The sequence below is a fragment of the Apis florea genome, unplaced genomic scaffold, assembly GCF_048593485.1.
Source record: "Apis florea isolate Af1SG1 unplaced genomic scaffold, ASM4859348v1 contig_3493_pilon, whole genome shotgun sequence".
NCBI lineage: Eukaryota > Metazoa > Arthropoda > Insecta > Hymenoptera > Apidae > Apis > Apis florea.
In genome coordinates this window covers 2,675,950-2,696,660 of record NW_028256772.1, presented here as the reverse complement: position 1 = coordinate 2,696,660, position 20,711 = coordinate 2,675,950, and the positions used below count along the sequence as shown (strand labels likewise).

At 27.6% G+C, this 20,711-nt stretch overlaps 1 protein-coding gene across 3 annotated transcripts; it reads right to left on the bottom strand.

The window, feature by feature from the left end:
- Positions 1 to 424: 424 nt before the first annotated feature.
- On the bottom strand, positions 425 to 19,738 carry nahoda (DOMON-like domain-containing protein nahoda). 3 transcript variants are annotated; one of them, XM_086912677.1, is made up of 18 exons: positions 19,239 to 19,689; positions 14,309 to 14,662; positions 11,366 to 11,436; positions 10,082 to 10,303; positions 8,633 to 8,730; positions 8,406 to 8,529; positions 8,070 to 8,301; positions 7,329 to 7,829; positions 7,207 to 7,251; positions 6,408 to 6,998; positions 5,277 to 5,717; positions 5,012 to 5,160; positions 4,498 to 4,575; positions 3,983 to 4,325; positions 3,612 to 3,816; positions 3,345 to 3,535; positions 2,796 to 2,968; positions 425 to 1,625 (listed from the first exon to the last, which is right to left on the bottom strand). In XM_086912677.1, the coding sequence occupies exons 8-18, from the start codon at positions 7,783 to 7,785 to the stop codon at positions 1,188 to 1,190; spliced, it is 3,111 nt and encodes a 1,036-aa protein (XP_086768803.1). In that variant the 5' UTR covers positions 7,786 to 7,829; positions 8,070 to 8,301; positions 8,406 to 8,529; positions 8,633 to 8,730; positions 10,082 to 10,303; positions 11,366 to 11,436; positions 14,309 to 14,662; positions 19,239 to 19,689; the 3' UTR covers positions 425 to 1,187. The 3 variants fall into 3 exon arrangements, with proteins under 3 accessions (XP_086768803.1, XP_086768801.1, XP_086768802.1); XM_086912675.1 differs by lacking the exon at positions 10,082 to 10,303 and having other exon boundaries at positions 19,239 to 19,738; XM_086912676.1 differs by lacking the exons at positions 6,408 to 6,998; positions 10,082 to 10,303 and having other exon boundaries at positions 19,239 to 19,738.
- Between the last annotated feature and the right edge of the window lie 973 nt (positions 19,739 to 20,711).

Genomic DNA, 20,711 nt, shown 5'->3' with positions numbered 1-20,711 from the left:
TGTCTTATTGACAGTATCGTCATTGTAAGTATTACAGTTTCTAATAATCCATTTAAGGAGCAAAATGAGATTCAGATACAGACAATGAAAATTCTTTTTAGCAGATACTATTTTCAAAGTCTTGTTTACTTATTTCTAATGTTATTATTATAATTATCAACACTATTGTTGATATTATATATAGTCATAGATTGTTATCTTCGAATTATTTTACTTCTTTCACTTATTCCATATTTTGTTATTTATGAATGAAATATGCATGATGAATTATCATCGACGAGATATGCAAATCCTAAATCAAAAGATATATTTGGAATATTTCACTTTAACATTTTATAGATAATATTAAACATATATATTTGTGTCGCTCTTATGCAGAAATATGTGATTGCATTTAAAAAAAGGAATTTCTTTAAAAAGACAATTTAAACTTCAATCTCAATTCTATTTTATAAAACAACTGAACAGTACATGATAAAAAAAGTCACTGTAAACATAACTAACATCAACAGTAATACGAAACAGAAACAAAAAAACAAAAAAATCCTCCTTTCAACAGGTTATTTTGATGAAATTTGTTTATCCTTGAGAAAAAAAGCGTACATTCAATTAGAAAAATGTACAAATTTTTTATTGCTCAAACATCCAATGCTTGCTCGTAAATACATGTAAAATATTGCTGTAATGACGCACGAATTTGAATACATTCCACATGTATTGGGATACGCATCGAGAATTACAGTGATATTGTGTTGTGTATTTCTTCACGCGCTTTTGTACAGAACCGCGCACTGAGTGCGCCTTATCGATAACTCTTTGGTCGTAAGCGCCACTTCTGCGTAATTCCTTTAAACGAAACCGTGCGTGTTGCCCCCGTTCGACGCTCGCATATAATCGAGCAAATACGACAACGGGAAAAAATAATAGAACAACGATCCGTCAAATAAAAAAAAAAAAAAAAAAAAAAAAATATTTAAAGAAGCACCGGAGGAAAGGGCTCGTTTCGAAGTCTCGTTTTCTCCAGGTCCACTAAACACGTTTTATGTACAATGTCGCTTCACTGAAGCGAGATATATTAATCGTCCGCTTTGGATTTATGAACGAGAAAAGGCTGAAAAGAGGGCAGCACTGTCACTGACGCATTTTCTTATCGTTCGTTTTTTTAAATTCTAATATGCTTTCTTCGATTATTTAGGCGCCTGACTTCCATAATCCACGTACACACGTACAACTTCACCACTGTATTTACGTTGACTGGGCATGAAATAAAAATCAGGCTGATTCGGTTGAGTGGATACACCACTGCTTGTCAAATTGTGCATGTTATTCTTCGATCGTTGATAATGATCCCTGCGATCTTGTGTATAATAACCAGGTTGAATGGGTGCTGTGTGCCTCGAACCTGGTGCACGTGGTAAGCTATATGTTGCTCGTGGCCCTACTATCCTATTAGGGCCTTCTACGGTATCTGTGCCAATTCCGTTTCCAGTCATTTCTCTATGACGAGGTAAACTGGAAACTGGCAGTGGTGGAGCCTTTTCTTCTGTCTCAAACGCCTCGAAAGCAAAATTTGTGTTCGCACCTGAGGCGTAGTCCTTCCAAGCGTTATTGGCGATCAAACGATCCTGAAATAATTATTAATGTTAATGACTGATCATCGTTACTATTGCAACGCAAATAGCGTTTACTGTTTATACAAATTTATTAACATATATTTAAGCTTATACAAATTTATTTATGAAGCAAAAGGATGAAATTTGTCACTTAAAAGTGATATGTTTATTTCTAATATAGTTTTCTTGAATTTTTTATTTATGAGCCTTTCGTGGTAAGCAGAGTAAAAAAATTAGAAAAGAAGAAAAACAAAAGCAAAAAAAGAAAAGAGAAATGAAGAAAGGTAGAAAAGATTAGTAAGAAATACCTGGATTAGTGGGCAAACAAGCATACGACGAATAATAATTAGCGGGTCAATCATGTACAAAGTGTGAAGTTCTACCAGCTGGGATTAGGACGATGCATTTCATATGGAGCGTGTTGATGGTGATGCCGAAGATGATGATGGTGATGATGATGATGATCGCCGTTTTTTCGATGATACCGCGTCGCGTTCGTACGATGAATCGGGTTGGGCGCGTCACAAGAAGCCAGAGGCAGCGAGTACACCCTCTTTACACCGTGATGGTTGCGAAGAGAGCGGATCATGCAACACAAGCGAAGCAGAAAATCGTTTCGAATTCATAAGAGTAGAGTAATAGTGAAAGTTCAATCTAAAGTGACGCTAATGTCTAATTCTTCTAGTATTTCAACCACGGTGAGAAGAAAAACGTTTTTTTTAAATCGAGATATTCATTTCTACTATGATATTTAAAAAGAAATATCTAAATTATATTTAGGAATGCACATAAATTTAAAAAGCTACAAAGAGATATTATATCTATTTCACATATTGGATGTAATAATATTTTTGAAAAATATGTCTATTTCTGAACTAATTAACAGAATTCTATGAAATAAGTGATTTTTACTGAGAATACAATTCTGAGAAATTCTACTAATAAATCTAAAAATTAAAGTAGTAAGCGGGTTTATTTTTAATAGACACAGCTTGAAAACTAGCATTGCTCTAAACCATACCACAGCGCTAATACGCTTACAAAAAGAGTTAGATGCACACACAATACAAAGAAAGAGGTAATTAGAGGTAACAAACAGAAAATAGAGAAATGAAGAATATATTAAAAAAAAAAGAGGAAAAAAACGTTTAAATATATAAAGTGGTAAATAATATATAATACCTTCGTTGCTCGCTTTCTCGACGACCTATAAAGAGTACAGCTTGCTTGCAGTAGAACAAGAGCAAGCAAGGCAGCAACACATCCGATAATGATATATAGTTTTGTCGAATCGAGAAATAGATTCGATGTGATTGACGATTCTTCATTCGCATCTCCTCCACCTATATCATTTACTAGCGACCAAACAAAAAATGTCCAAATTGTATTGATTATATATTATATAATACTTATTTATTACTATGATTATTCATATTATGTGGGATTAGAAATATATATACATGAATTGTTAGCTTATTACTAATGAAAATTTTAATTTAATTTTATTATGACTATAAGTTCGTTAATTGTTGAGATGAAAAAATATTAAATTAAATGCAGTATTATTTAAAACTTTAATCAGTTATCTTATTATTTAAGACGAAAAGTTAAAATTTAAATGTTATTTAAATACAATTTTAATTGTAATTTGTCAATGATTGCTAGAAGTCTTGGAAATGAAAGACTATATTCATATTTTGAGAATTAAAAATATTAAAAAGTTTCATTTACCTCGAGGAGCTCTAATAAACAAATATTGTGGATCTACACTTAATGCACCGACTTTTCCAGTAATGAGAGCTTCTTTTAATGCTTTTTCTGCAGCTGCGCTTGTATCTATAGGTTTCAACGATCTACCTTTGATTTCATTTTTATCTAAGATTAAATCCATATGTGCAATAATACCATTTTGCTCATCATCCCTAGATGTTATAAATAAAACATTAAATAATATATTCAGGATTAAACTGATATAACGCACTAAGTATGATAACGCACTTCTGTAACTCAACAAGACGAATTTGATAATAGCCTGGTAATTTGTTAAGAACTGGACCAAAACTATCAGATATCGTATTTGAAATAACTTCAAAATCTGAACTACCCGGAATAGGCGCCGTAAAACCATCACCCAAATTTACAAGTTTTACTTCCACATCATAATATAATCTTGGAGGTGCTGGTGTCGTAAGATCTTCAAGTTCTGTTAAAATGAAAAATTTTTAATAACATAACTATAATTTATATCTATTATATTATATTATATCTTTTTTATTTTCATTTTTAAAAACTCTAAGATATTTTAATTTACTAATCTTATAAGATTGTATATATATTTTGTTTATAGTATAGCATAAAAAAAAAAGAACCTTCAAGACCACAAGATTTTATGCATATCCTTTCAGCAGAGACAATAGGCACGGCGTCATGTTTACGTATTTTCTTGCTGACAGCATTGAAAATACCACCCTTGACTGGGTACATCATATATAAGCAGTGATCATCTGTGAAAGAAAGATCTCTATTGTCCTTTGTTATTCGTTTCCTTGAGAATTTGAGTGTCGTTACACCATCCACTTTACTACCGCCCGTGTTATAAATATCTTGAGATGGATCGAGCAACGGAGCATTATATCCGCTGATCCAAGTATCCATGAGAAAAGCTCGACCCGACTTTTCATCAACCCAACCCAATATTGCGTCTGTTTGTGACTAATAAAAAAAAAGGAACTATTGATTAAAAAATAATTGAAATTCACAAACAAAATTTACTTTTATTATAAAATGGAAGAAATATTATCAGAATGTAATGGAAATTCGTTAAAATTAAATGCTCAATTAAGATTTGAATTAATATATAAATAATTTGATAGTTAATATATACCATTTTATCATCATCAGAGAATCCAACACCAGTCCAAACATTTGTATTAGTTGTGGAAATAACAAATGATAATTGATCCTATGAAAACATATTCAATAATTATTGACATATACAGAATATTTCAAAAATATTAAAACATCCGTAAATTGGAAATTCTTGAGATAAGCAGCATTTTCTTTAGCAAGAATTTTCATTATGTTTTTCTTAAACAATATATCTTAAAGAAAATATTTATTTATTCATTATTCGTAAATCGATATAACTTTTTATTGATAAAAAAATATTTATTACATTCAACACACTTTCTTCGAGATATTTTGCTTAGACTTGTTTATGTTCGATCAGTAGCATATACTGTGACTCATGATTGGCCATATTTTTTATTAATAATTCATTAACAAAAATTTTTGCAAAAAAAAATTTTGAAATTATCTCAAGAATCTCCAATTTATGGACTGTCGTTCCAATATTTTTTTCATTATATATAAGATTTATTTCTTGTATAAAATATTACCTTTCGTTCTTTGTATGTCCACTGAATGGAGTATTCACAAGTACCATTTATAGGTGAACAATGTCTCGGATAATGCCACTCACCGTTGCAATTTGAAATTGGCATTGGTACACCACCTTCATTTATCATTTCTTGTTTCTTCTTTTCGTCTGGAAATATTAATATTAATTAATATGAAATGTAGTCTAAGATAATTATGACATGAATTCATTGGCAACAATTTAAATTAATTAAAAAAAACAAATATCTATTTTTATTCACCTACCAAAAAAATTAAGCGTCACCGTTCCTCTTTGTTCTCCATGTCCATGATATTTAAGTTCGTCAGCCTTGTAAAAGTCTTTCACACTAATTTTGGCTTTTTCAATGCCACTCGGTGGATGATGAATATATTTTCCAGGTTCTTGTCCCTTAGCCCATATCACTTGCATATTACCATCAATAATTTCATAGTCAGTTGGTTCATTTGTTGCCAATTTTCTTCTAAAAAGTATCGTTGTAACGCCATTGCGTTCAAAGCCCATTGCAGCAGTTAATGTATCTCTTCCACCCCAATATTCATCTTTTCTTGGTGTAGATCTATCTCTAGTATAATAGTCACCAATCCTGTGACTATTACCTCGTGCAGATCCTATTATAATGTCGGTGCAGTCCATAGGGTTGAAATCATGTTTTGGCGTATACTTGTGCGTTTCAGGTAGGATAGCTTTGATTCAAATATCACATTAGATTAAAACAACTTACAGATTTCGATGATTTCTAATGTACATAAGATCAAGTAATAAATAATAATTTATAATTATGATGAAAAAAATGTCTTGTAATGTTTTTAAGTTTACATCACAAAATATGTTAGTGAAAGTTTATTTTATACTGTTTTTTAAAGTATTTTAAAAATATTTAATATTGTAGCAAGTAATTGAAACATTATGAAAGCTTATATAAAATAAATACAAATCAGTATAAATATTATCATGTCATATATAGTTTATATTATATTTATAATGTATTAGTATCAATACTACTGAATGTGTGAATGTTATTAACTTAAATTATTTATTTATAATACAGAAATTATTATTGATTAAATATTTTTTATTTATAGTTTATTATTTAGCATTTCTAATTTTTGTCAAGTTGACGAAAAATTTACATATATACAGAAATATTCAAAATAGCTTAACTTTCTTAATCTAATTATTTTCATTATATATTAAATATAACACGAATTGCAAATTATAAAAAGGAAAAATTTTTAAGTTGAACTTGAATTTCAACAACAATATCAAAAATTTTCTATAATATGAATTAAACGTCAACTTATAAAACATAAAGCTCGTGCAGTATAAAAAGAGACAAGCGATTAAATTATCTTGCTCTCTCAGCTTGTTTTTACCTTTCGTTGCGCTCGATTTGAGACTCGAAATCGGTTCCGAAGTCGGTTCAGAACTTGGTTCCGGTTCTGACTTAGGTTCCTGTTCAGACCTTGGCTCTGGTTCGGAACTGGGTTCCGGTTCAGACTTCGGTTCTGGTTCAGATTTCGGCTCCGGTTCTGGTTCGGATTTGGGTTCGGGTTCGGGTTCAGGATTGGGTTCAGGATTGGGTTCAGGATTGGGTTCGGGTTCGGGCTCAGAGCTGGGTTCTGGTTCGGGCTCAGAGCTGGGTTCTGGTTCGGGCTCAGAGCTGGGTTCGGGTTCGGGTTCAGAGCTGGGTTCTGGTTCAGGTTCAGAGCTGGGTTTTGGTTCAGGTTCAGAGCTGGGTTCTGGTTCAGATTCAGAGCTGGGTTCTGGTTCAGGTTCAGAATTGGATTCTAATTCAGATTTGAATTCTGGTTCAAATGTTGATTGAGGCACTGAAGTTGATTTCAATTTGAATTTCGGCTCTAATTCTGGGCTGGGTTCAGGCTCAGATTTAGGTTCTGGTTCTGATATAAGTTCAGACGTAATGTTCGTGTTGTCAACAGTGCTCGGCTCGGCGACGAGTTCCCCTGTGCAAGAAAGCATCGATCGTCGTGCCAACTAACTACTGCTTATTGTTTACGGACCACCACCTTGTGCGTAGTGTTTCAAATAAAAAAAGAGATACTAAATGTTCTACTATTTTTTTGGGAAGCATTCTACAGATTACTACAATGAATATATGAATAGCAAGAATATATTGATCTATCTATGATATCTTGATCTATCAGTACATACCGTTTGCAGAAATTCCTGTAGATTCTGGTGATCTTTTCTTGCGTCCTATATAAACATGAATATTATTTAATATAATAAAAATGTTTATATCTTTTTTTTAATCTAATTAATTCAATATTTACCTTGCTTCGTACTGACACGATATGTCACACTAGTTTGCACTGTGACATCGGTATCAGGTTGAAGAGTTGAAGCCAAAGAAGCAATATCATGAACTTTAGCTGATCTTCTTCTAGTACCAGATCTTTCAGTTCCAGATTCAGGTTCAGGTTCAGGTTCAGGTTCAGGTTCAGGTTCAGGTTCAGGTTCAGGTTTAGGTTCAGATTTAGGTTCTGATTCAGGTTCTCGTTTGGATTCAGTTTTTGGTTCTGGTTCTGCTTTTGGTTCTGGCTGTGGAAGCGGTTCAGCTTTTGGATGTTCTTGAATATTAGGAAAAGAACGACAAATTGGCATCAAATTACTTGGTCGCCATCCAATACCGACCCAATTTGTACTATTTACTACCATAATGCCTTCAAGTTCTTTGCTTTCTTTTAATATACGCCAATAAAACGTAAAATTGTCAGAAAACTTCTTCATAGTATAAATATCCAATTCTACATCTATGGTTTTAATTGGAGATCCTAAAAAAATATTTATTATTAATATAAAGATATTATTTTTTTTATTTATTTATAAATTTGTTTATCTTGCTGATCTTAAGGATTAAATATCTTTTTATTCTTTAATAATATGATGTAAATAATTTAAAAAATATAATATAAATAAGTAATATTAATACTTTAATTCTTATATACATATATATATATATATAAATTTTTTAAAATATTTAATTGTTGTTAAAACATTAAAAAAACTCTTACTTTTTGCACAACCCGGCCCGAACCAACCGATGTTGCAGTAGCAATGCTTGGTGGGCGCGGTTGTGCCGCCATTGTTAATGCACGTGCCCTGAATACCGCAATCTGAATCGTCCAGACATTCCTCCTTAAATTCACACCTTGTGCCGTGATATAGTCTATCACATCTACATCGACCTAATAGATATCGACCATGACCGCTGCAATCTTCTCTGTATGTCTTTCTGTCAATGATCTAATGGATCAACATTTCAAAATGAATATATTATAATAAAAAAATTATTTTATATTGTTTGATAATTTTTTTATTAATTTTTTTTATTTTTATTAAATTCTTACATCAATATCTGCACAAGACCAAAATCTGTAACTCGAACCCCATTCCTCAGCTTCTCGAAGAAGCCGGATTGTGCAATCTGTACACGTGAAATTTTGAGGTAATTGCACGGCATAACTCTGTGCCCTAAAAATCAATGATTCATTTTTAAATATAAAGATTTAAAAGAGGAAAAGAAAAAGAAATAGATATAGAATTAAATATAAAAAAAGAATAGATCTGCACTCACGTAGCATCATCTTCAACGAATTCACTATTTTTTGTCACAGGAGTTAAATCAATTAATGGTCTATCGAGAGCATCCAAGATTTGCAGTCGAAATCCACCCTAAAAAGGTAAAAAATAATTAGTTAATAATTGTGATTATCAAATCATGAATTTTTTAAATATCTGATAAAATTTTTTAAATATCTAATAAGTAAATATATTCGAAACTAGATATTTTAGAATTGATTATAAAAATTTTTTGTGATAAATAGATAAAATTCAATAAAAAATTATATTATACATTATGTATACATTCAACAATATTAAATTTATTTTTATTTATTTTATATTTGGAAATTTAAATAAATTGCAATATCATTTTAGTTTCAATGAATGAATTTTTTTTGCTATGCTTGCATTGTAGTAAGAAACAATTAAGAGGATATCAATTAAATATCAAATCGCGCAGATACCGAACGAGTTTATTACAGATTCTAATAAAAATTGAATTTTTATTAGATTGATTAAAAAAAAAAAAGGAAGATTATATATAACTACATTTGCCGTTATGAAACTACCAGTTTATGAAATGTTTTTCAAATTAGAAATAGAGAGAAATGTCATTACACGAGATCAATAATAGACAACAACATAATGAAATAAGCGTTAATTTAATGATTACTGATGTCAATCTGACACTTGTCTAAAGATTTGAGGTAAAGAACCGTTACTAGTTAACCCTTGCTCAAGAGCAACATTGCGTTTTCTACTACGTGCCATGTTTTCTATTAACCGCATTCCTTAGATCATCATAACCTAAAAAACTCTATCGATAATCAATATTATTTAATAATGTTTTAAAGTATGAACTTTTAAAATTTATTATTTATTTTTTTATTTATATTATTTTATACTTTGAATTTTAATAATTAATATCAAAAATATGTATTGATATTAATTATTTTTAAGATATTCTATAAAATATGTTTAAAATATATATTTATTTACGAATGGATCAAAGATGTTTGTTATTTTTTATAAAAATCTCTTTTTAATTCATAAAAAGGAATTTAAAATATTTTCTTAATAGTATATCTTAATATAATTAAATTTCTACAATCAAATAAAAATATGAAATACATTATGATAAAATTTTTTCCTATAAATTTCTAGTTACTTTTTAATATTATATATTTTTCTTATAATAATGTTCTATTTAGTTCTGTATACAGCTCAATCGTTTCAGTAACGGATTCCAAAGCTTTGGCTTCGAGTCATTAACGATAGTCGAGTTACGGTACCCGACATACCGATGAATTCGATTCGAACATAAGCTGCTCTCTCGTATACGCGTTCATATGCAAAGCAACTTATATCTCTTACCACCTTTCCGACCTACCTATCTACAAAAGGTATACACGAAGCATCTCGAACGTATACCAAGCTTCGCTTGTGAATTATTCAACATCACCTTGAGCAACGACGTGCAAGCATAGGCCGCCCTCAACCAGTGTCTTCTTTCTCTTTCATATAGACCACGTGCGGACAAATTCGTGATGTCTTTTACGATGACTTAGGCGTTCGTTAAGAATGTGTCGCGGAGAATACAAATGTCCAATTGCGCCACTCGATCATTACGTTCAGCTTACGAACTATGTATCCTAAGCTTTTTCTGCTACTGTGTTTTTCTATACTGTAATTTTTCTTAATCAAAGTCTGGAAAAGTTGGACATATAAATTTATCTTTTAATTTAAGTTTATCTCCATAAGAAGATACATCTATACGATAAAATAAAAAGATTTTGTATTAAGAATAATAATAAAATAAAAATGTGAATGGTTGGCTAATTAATAATGTCACCAATTATGATTTCCACACGAAGATGAGTGATCGATTTTATTACAAAATTTTTGTCTTATTATGCCAGAATTTATTTATCTTATATATTTGTTCCATGTAATTTATGAACATGATATCATTAATGATCTCATATAACTTTTGAATCTTCAAAATACAATAAGAAAAATCGTTATGAAATGTTTCATAATTGTTCCCATGTTTAATTTCCAGGAATAAGTCATGATCATATTTTTACATTTAAAAACTATATTAATTAAATAACTATAAACTTTATTGAGTGCTAATTGCAGATATAATTGATGATCATGTTTTAATTATATAAAAAACAATTAACAAATCGATTACGTGTGTGCCAAATTCTTTGGTCACGATACGCAAATCATTAATTATAAGAAATACAATCGCTTGAAAGATGAATACAGAAAGTTTCATATTGGAGAAAGTTGGAATAATGTGAAATATAATGAAATTCGATATAATATCTAACTCTCACGTAACTGTTCATATATTACTTTTTTCTTTCTTTTTTAAACAACTGTACGTGTTTAGATTTCTTATGCGCTATAACGCATGCGCAGTATATATCTTAAGATATTAAGCGTGTATTTGACTATGTACAGAAATTATTTACGAATAGTTATTTGCCTTAAACAACTGTCTTACATTTTTTTTTCGTGATTCTTCTTTTTTTTTGTGTCTTTTTTTTGATTATTTTTTTTTGTGATGTAATAAAATTCAATAAAATTCAAATATCATTTAAAGTTATTTTAAAATATATAAAATTAATTAAAGAATTATAATTAAATAAAAATTATGTGCAATATATATCAATAGCATTTTTGTATTTAGTTAAATAAATTAAATAAATTAAAATACAAAGAAAAATAAACTCACTCGATGAGGATAAGCTAGATGCCATGTGACGTTGAAGTTACTCCCAGATAATAAAGTAGTTTTAATATTACCTGCAACAAAAAATAAATTTATTATTCAATGCTGCACTATTCTATATAATTTTCATGATTGTTCAAAACAAATTATGTCGAGAAACGGAAACTTGTATTTTCTCAAGCTCATCAAGATTTAGCTTAGATACTATAAATATGAAAAATACTAATATTTATTATAATGAAACACAATAATTTATAACAATCACCAGAAATATGCATAAATGCAAATTCAAAAGTTTTGAGTGTGAATATTTTTATCCATATCTATTTTAGAAATAGAAAAAGGAATCATAAAATTATACTATTTTATCTTCAAATATATATATAATTATATGAGCTATTTTATATTTTCAGAGAAGGATATATCGAGCATTGCTATTTCTTTTCTCTTGCTTACGTAATTAAATACATATATACATATGATTAACATTTTCTAGATTTGTATCATTGTTTTATAACTTTTCTTTATAACATTATATAAAAAAAATCGTTCTTATAATTTTTTTCATTAAATCGATCACAAGAAAAAAAAATTAAAAATTTAATATAAATGAAAACCAATAATTATATATATCAGTAATCATTTCAAACATTGAAATAATGAAAATAAATTTCAATATAATTCATGACGTTCTTCACATTTTCAATTCAACTAAAGCTAAAATAATGATCTATGACATTATCTTATCAAAATATGGATTTGCGGAAATAATCGAAAGTTGTAGCATGTACAATTAATTTCCGGAAGCGGATGGACAAACTCGCATTCTACAATCAATTCTGCCTTTTAGACTTTACTATCTTTTCCCCCATCTTAAAAAAGAAAGCTTTTACACGAAACAAATTAACGTATTTATTAAATTATGAGAAAAATATAAGCGTGATTTTAAAAAATTATGATTTAATTTTAAAAAATATAAAAGAACTTAATATGCATTATAACATACGAAATTATATTTTTGATTTGAAGCGACAAAAACGAATGTTTGGATAACCGAAAGTTTTATTTCCTATACCAAATTTTCTTATTAAGAATGATATATTAAAATCGTTAAAATCGATACTTTCAATTTTTTAATATTTGATTTCGTATCATATAGAATAATCGAGTTGTAGAAAGTTTAATTAAAAAAAATTCTTATTTGAAAGAATTATGTTCTTTTTTTACTTCCTTTTTTATTTTAAAGTCTTACATAATTTAATTTAAATTATAAAATGATTTATCACAATATTTTTCTATATATGTGTAATACTATTTTAATATTATAATTAATATTAATATTAGCAATCTTTCTATATTTGTAATTCCATGAATATAAAAAATATATAAAAACTATAGTGATTTTTCCAAAAATATATATTTTTTGTTTACTAAACAAAGTGTCATATTACGGTAACGATGATACACGCCTATATCTAAAGTTCATGTATTTCCTACGAATACGAGAGTTCGCAAAAGAGAAAAAGGGTATGTAATATATATATAAGTACAGTGTTGAGGCAAGACGTGGAAGGTAATGGCTGAGTAGCCAAGGTTCGAGTTTCCTTCATGCGAAGTCGGTGAAAGTTGCTTTGAATCAGACTAGCGAATTATTCCCAATGGGACATATCTTCGTGTTAATGTCGTTTTCCCATAGAACACCCTTTCTACTCATCCCTTGTAACTAAATTTCATATTGTTGAATGTAATTATGCTTGATATGATCACGAAAATTTCACATATTGTTTTCGGTTTGTAAATCGTGTTATATGTATTATAGTGGAATCGCAACGTCTGTTTAATTATTCTGTTGGTAATGCTTTTTTATGTAATTTTGTTTTGTCACCAATTTTCTCTAGATTGTTCTATTATTATTTGAGTATCATATACTTTGAATGCTAACAATTATAAAAAATTTAAAATTATATAATTAAAATTTATAATTATATATATGTATATAAATATTACATCAACAACGTATTTTAATAATTAAAATATTATATTAAAATTGAATATGTAAATGAAATATAAAAAAAAATTAGCTAAAAAATTTTTTATTTAAACATTATTTAAAATAAAAAAAAGTAGTAATTTATATAAAAATATTCTGTATGCCTATAACAATAATTATTATTATTTGTACTTCTTTGTATAATACATCATTTCAAATTTTATTAATTCATTTACTGTAAATTCAAGGATGTATCATGTTTCTCTTTGATTTGTTTCTTAAAAAAATAAATTTAATTTGAAAAAAAAACATTGAATGATTTCATTGTTACTTTATGATTATATTTTTATTTTTATGTGATCAGAAGAAGATATAGATTTCCTGATTAGATGAAATAAATTTGTTTTGATATATCACATTGTAAAGCTTTATTATTAATTCATGTATAATTATATTATTATTATAAACTAATGATTATATCATTAATGTAATGATTTTTTTATGTATGATTCATAAAGAATCTTCTTTAAATATATATATATAAATATTAAATACACTATATATTCATTTTTGTGGCAATCTTAGCTTTTGGTGCAAAAAAGTAATATTAAATTTTAGAATTACTAGATAAATTTTATTATGAGAGAACAATATTTTTCAGTTATCTGAAGAATGAAGAATATTGGTTAATTAATTTTAAAATCTTAATAAACTAGTATCAATCTATATCATTGTATTATATTACATGATTTTAATAATATATTAATTTACAAAAGATTAATTTCAAGAAGGTTAAAATTTACTATAATATTGTTATTTTAAAAACAAACAAAATTACTTTATATTATTTTTTCTAGATTATCATTAGAAATTGTATCCTGTAATTTTTATCATCCATTTTTAAATAGATATACTTAGAAAATTTAAAATAAAGAATAATAAAAGATAACACTTACCACGAGGCATTCCACATGGGCCAGGTGTTCTAGCATTGTCCAAAAAATCCAAGTCATACTTCCTGGCTCGTGGAAAAGTCAAGGCAACGTGGCCTTGCACTTCCCTAAACGATACTATTGCTAATACCAATAGAATTAGTCCTGACATTATCATGGTACACGTATTTGATGACATTTTCAAGCACAAACGTGTCACTTTTGCAGCCTCGACTATATAATAACTTTCGTTGTATTCCACACAACTGGTCCTGAAAATTTTCTTCTCGCGCTCTTAAGATCATCCAGTTGATTTTTCTTGACACTCGGCATGGACACCCCTCATTAATTAATTTCTTCCTTCTAGAAGCCAATAATCTGGAAGAAAGAAAAAAAAAAAGAAATTTCTTAATTCGTTTTACAAGTAACATTTCACTTTTATCAACAAGTAAAAATATTTCAACGAATTTTTTTATAGATTGTTTTTCTTTAAATGCTAGACAACGTTGAAAGTTAGATCCTTTTATGGTAACAACCATGTGCAACTACATACGTATGAAGCCGAAGCTAGTTTTTGAATACAAACTCGTTTTTCAACAATTTAATTGATCAATATCGAATAAATTATTATACGAATATATAAAAGAGATTATAAATATTTAGAGAAGATATTAAAATGTATATATTCTAAGTAAGTGTTTTTTAAATATGGCAAACTTGTCAACTTTTAATTAATAATTTTTGATAAAATTTTATTTTTAATCCAATCTACAAACATCAAAATCTACAAATGTTTTACTCAGGAATTCAACGAAGTAAATAAAATATTAAAACAAAGAATTTTACAGAAATATATAAAAATCTGCTAATTTACATGTAAATTATATGAACATAATTTTCGATTTGTTGATGGACTTCGAAGTAGAATTTCATATATTCATCATCATGTAAGAATGTGTTAATCTTTAACTTCATTTAGAATAATATAATAATAAAAATAAACAATACAAGGTTAAATTATAAAATCAATATATCGAATAATATGTTATTTTCTTTATTAAAACTTTTTTTTAAATCGTGATTTGCAGAAAATCATAAATATAATCATTAATAGAAAAAAACAACGATTTTTTAATCAAATTTATATTACATAATGTATAGCTCTATTTCTTTTCTTCTTTTAGAAAGAATACATATAGAGTAAACAAGGATAAAATAATAATAAAAGCATCAAAAACAAAATAAATGAGTTGCTAAAAAAGGAATTAAATAACATAAATTTAAATAGCAAGCCGTGAGAAATGAAGGGATAGAGATGAGGAACATGTGAACATTGAGATGATAAATGATAAAAATTAATTACACTGATCTATCGAGCATAAATGCATAAAAGTAAAATAATTAGCATTAAAATAATTTTCCTTAAAAATTAAACTACAAAATAAAAACGAAACAATTAAAAAGAAATAAAATTAATATACTGTCTACGGAAATACTTTCAACTTATAAAGAGTAAAAAAAAAAATTGCTCTTATAATCAAAAAGTACTTAGCAATAACTTTTTGTTTATTATATTTCCCTCCGAGTAATATATATTATTCTAATAAAATTAGATAAAACAATTTATATAATTATAATCTACCGAATTATCATTGAAAAGAATAATATTAATATAATATTAAAAGTATGAATCATTGAATTGTTTATATTGATCATTTGTCTTAATATATTAATTATGACAAAAGAAGATTATTGAAACATCAACAAATGTTATGCAAAATAACGAAATAGATAAAGCTATTGAGTACATGAAAATTAAATCAATGAAAATTAATATATTTGTGAATAATTGCGATAACAGTTTCTATGCACTGCACATTGCAACACCTGGGAGCGGATCTCCTTCTGAGGAATCTCAACATGACTTCAACGCGGTCTCAAAATGACCTCAGTATAGCCTCATCGATATATGTATGAGCTTCTAGCTCCTATCTAAAATGTACAATTCACTTGCACAGATGAATACTGGGTAATATTGAAAAGAATACGATGTTCAAGAAAAAAAGATGAAAGAGAGCTCAAAGGAAGTGGAAAGATACATATATAGACAAATAATTGCTTGTGTATAAGATATTTTTTCCCACCTTGTAGAAACCTGACATTCTCCGGAATCTTGAACTATAAGCCACTTTCCAACACGCTCTTCGACTTGTTTTTAAACAACTCACGGTCATTACGAAATCACATCATATAGCATTGGGTATACGCGTCCCGTTTGATAAATCCAATTTTCATTTTTCATATTTTAGATCCGGTATTTACAAATTTTGATATTTATAAAAATAGAAGTTATTTCATCAACAGATTTTTTTTTTAATTTTTTCAGTAATTCCAAGAAGTCAAAAGTTTCTGCGATCTTTGAGATATGCTAATCACATTCGCGCACACAATTTGCGCATCCTAACATTCCATTCGTTTTTTTGTAAACATGGATGCCGTTTTGTGGTATTTGCGCATGAACTATACGTTACTGAAAAATCTTGGAATTTGTTATTCACTTATTATCACGTGATTTTTACGATCTTATTTGTAAAAATGTCTTTTTAATTGCCAATATGCATATATAAAAATATATTCAAATTCCATATTCTTTTTAAAATATTTTCAATATAATATGTTAATGTAATATATATATATATATATATATATAATTATATTAAATTATATTAAATTTAATTATATGTTAATTATAATTATATATTGAATAATATATTTGACATTTTGAATATTGGACGATGAAATCGAATATCAACCTGATAAGTTACCGAAAAAATAATCCTTATCAAAATAAAAGAAAAATTAATTAACGATAGAATGATTTCAGTTGGTATTAATGAACGGTTCATTTTGTGTCAATTTGGAATCGTGTAGAAAGTCAAATAAAAGATAGAAATTGAACCATATAAATTAAAAATAAAAGAGATTATACTATGAAAAGAGATAAATATTATGAAAAATATTTTCATGGCTTGATTAAAAATTTCAATACTAAACTTAAAATACTAGTAAATATTAATATTGTTTTTAATAATAAAGCTGTTTGTTTAGTTTTTCGTCCTCTAAATGCCATCGATCCCATACATAATCTTGAGAAAACATTTCTATTGCTTTCTTATTCTCACGAAACTTGAAAAAGAAACAAAAGAAAAGATATATCGATTGAAAATCATATTCGGATATCGATTAAAACAGTATTTTTAAGTTCATACAAATTTAAATATATATATATTTATTTCTACAATATACAAATATATAAACTAAATATTAAAGATAATGATTATGATATTTCAAATTTTAAAATATATATATAAATATATATATAAAATATATATGAAAAATTTGAAATTACAAATTTGGAATTTGAATACATTTTTGTTAAGAACCATAAACATCATATTTTCTTAAACAAAATAACTACGCAATTAATAAGTTGCATAGCTTTCTCGGATTCTTCTGTTTACATTTTATGTTTCTATATGATCTTGCCATTTCACATTTCACTGTTCTTTCTAAAATAATAAAAACATTTAAAAAAAATATGTAAAAATTATAAATAATATAAATATTTTAACATTAATTTACACTTGTTTGTAAGTAAACCATCAATTATTTATTTAAAATAATATGTCAAGATAAACTAATATCATCATCTCTGTCAATAGAATACATGCAAATAAAGAAAAAAAAACAATGAAAAAAATCAAAAGAATATTCAGCAAACTTATGTCTTCAATATAAAGCGAAACAATAGAGTATAGGAAGACTATTTCTTGAATTATCTATATGAAAATGATAATGTTTATAAGCATTATTAATTGATCGTTCTCATTGAGAAATTTCTTTCTGAATAACAAAGAAAAAAAATTCGCGGTGCAATCATACAAATAGGCGAAACTATGTTATTATATATATAGGCAATGTCGTTATTCTCTTTGATATGTCGTAGAAAACAAACCACAATTTCAGCAGACATTCATTTCATTCAGTTTTCGTTTTGTTCTCACTGTTTAATCGCGTTTTCACTTGGGAGCATTATGCGATTCAGCGCACGATAAAAGTGGCGCGATAAAACGGAATAACAAATTTTAAGAAAGAAACGCAATAACGAAAAAAAAAATTTCATCGAATATTAAAAGAATATTAAAATTCTATTAAGAAATACACGTATAAATAATAATAAATATCAATGAAAAGAGTTTAATAATAATAATAAATATCAACGAAGAGAAACAAGACGAATATGCATAATCAGGGTGTAGGAGGATGAACGAATGAGCTTACAATGCAGAATTATGCAGATATGAAAGATGCAATTTCTTCTAAGATAATTAAGAAAAACGAAGAGGCGAGGAACGCCAATGACGTTGATGCCATTAAACTTCCTCTCACCAACATTCTACGTATAATGAGCTGTTACGCCATACACGCGATATTACCTGAGAATACGTAGAGAATATAAATAGGATGATACAGGAAGCGCACATCGATAAAAAAAAAGAGAAGAAACAAAACATTCTTTACAGTGAATCGATCGAATGGTTATCGATAACTTTTTAACTTTTTAACCAACCATTACTTGTCAATCGAATTGTCTTGGAATCATCCTTGGAATATAACATTAGTTTATTCTCTTCGAATTGTTTTAATTTTCTTATTAATTTAACCTTATATAATTGTCAAGAAGCATATTCTATTTTCAACTTCTTTCAACGATCATACATTAATAAATTCTATAATCTCTTCCTTCGATCATTATCAACTTTACTAAATATATTGTATAATGAATATCTAGGATTCAAAGATTTATATAAAAACATTTTTGCGAAAATGGTTTGGTAAACGAATGTGATTATTTCACTAAATCAAAAAAGATTCAATAATATTATCTTCCTACCTCTTGAATATTTTCTGCTAAACTTCCAATTGATCTTTCAGTGTTGCATACACAAAATCATTGCACCAAGATTATAAATTTTAAACTAGCACTTCTGAAACAATATTATCGTTAACCAACAAAAAACAAGATTATACAAGTGATTCCACTCTTGGTGGTGAGACACAACAAAAGAAAACGTGTTTCCGCGCAATCCACGGTGTTTCACTGAATAATTAAAATATGTGACTTCAAAACATAGTCATTTCGATGTATCGAGTTCTTAATTACGACGATGCATGATAAGATCGTTCGATTTCAACAGGTGGTAGCTGCGCACAAGGATACCGCAACAAACGAAAAGGATGCGATGGGGCCACGTCTCAGACTGATTCCAAGAGGTTCGGCTCGGCTCTACTCGACTCGACTCGACTCACCTCGACTGCCTGGCATTGCAAAGCAGCCGTGAGCGAAAACTTACTTTACGCTCCCGCACGGCCTCTTACGTTTGTCCCCCGCCATATTACCAACTGCCTGTTTTTTTAAAGCTGCTTGCTCGTTCGCCTGAATACCTGCTCTATGTTCCTTCACCTCGTTCACCGCGCAATCGTGCTTCATAGCAGTTTGACATCTCATATTTAAAATTATACATTCCGAATTTTTTGATAAAAAATAATTCTATTTGTTTTAATTTCAATTGTTCGAAATTACAAAATATTATGATACGTATTTCTATTATTTTATTAAAAATATTTTGTTTATTTTTTTTTTATTTTCTTATTTTTATAATTAAAATTAATAGCATAATATTTTTCACAGAATAAAAATAATGTTCATTTAATATTGTAATATATTTTTATCATCTTATGAAATTTTTTATAAAACATTTGAAATTTGCATGAAAGATTTTTTGTTATGCTTTAAAAAACAATAAAAAATTTAATACTACATGTATATCTATTATATTTATTAGTTAGGAGAAAATTTTCAAATTTCCTGTGTGTATGACTTCCTCTCTTTCTCAATTAATTGTTCCAAATTTAAAGTTAAAAAATATAGTCTGCTCTTATTATAGCTCTAACAAGAGCATTATATGATATTCATTGTTTTATTTCAAATTTTTTGAATAATACGATGAAAATGATTCAAAATAAGTTTAATCTTTAAATAATATTTTATTATTCATCAAATTTAATTTGAATAAATATATATATCTGGTATTCAATATAATTAATATCTAAGCAATTATCATTTCTGTTAATTGATATTTATAATTCATTTCATATTCATATTTCATAATATGTAATATAAATATAACCTTAAAATAATTTTGATAAAATGATTTTGAATATATTATACGTTCAAATTTGGAAATTTTAAATACTATTATAAATTGAAAACATAACTAGCAAGTTATTAAAACTTATTTGTCTGCTTTCTTAATTCTTAACAAAAATTAACGATATTACATGTAATATATCACTCATAACATGA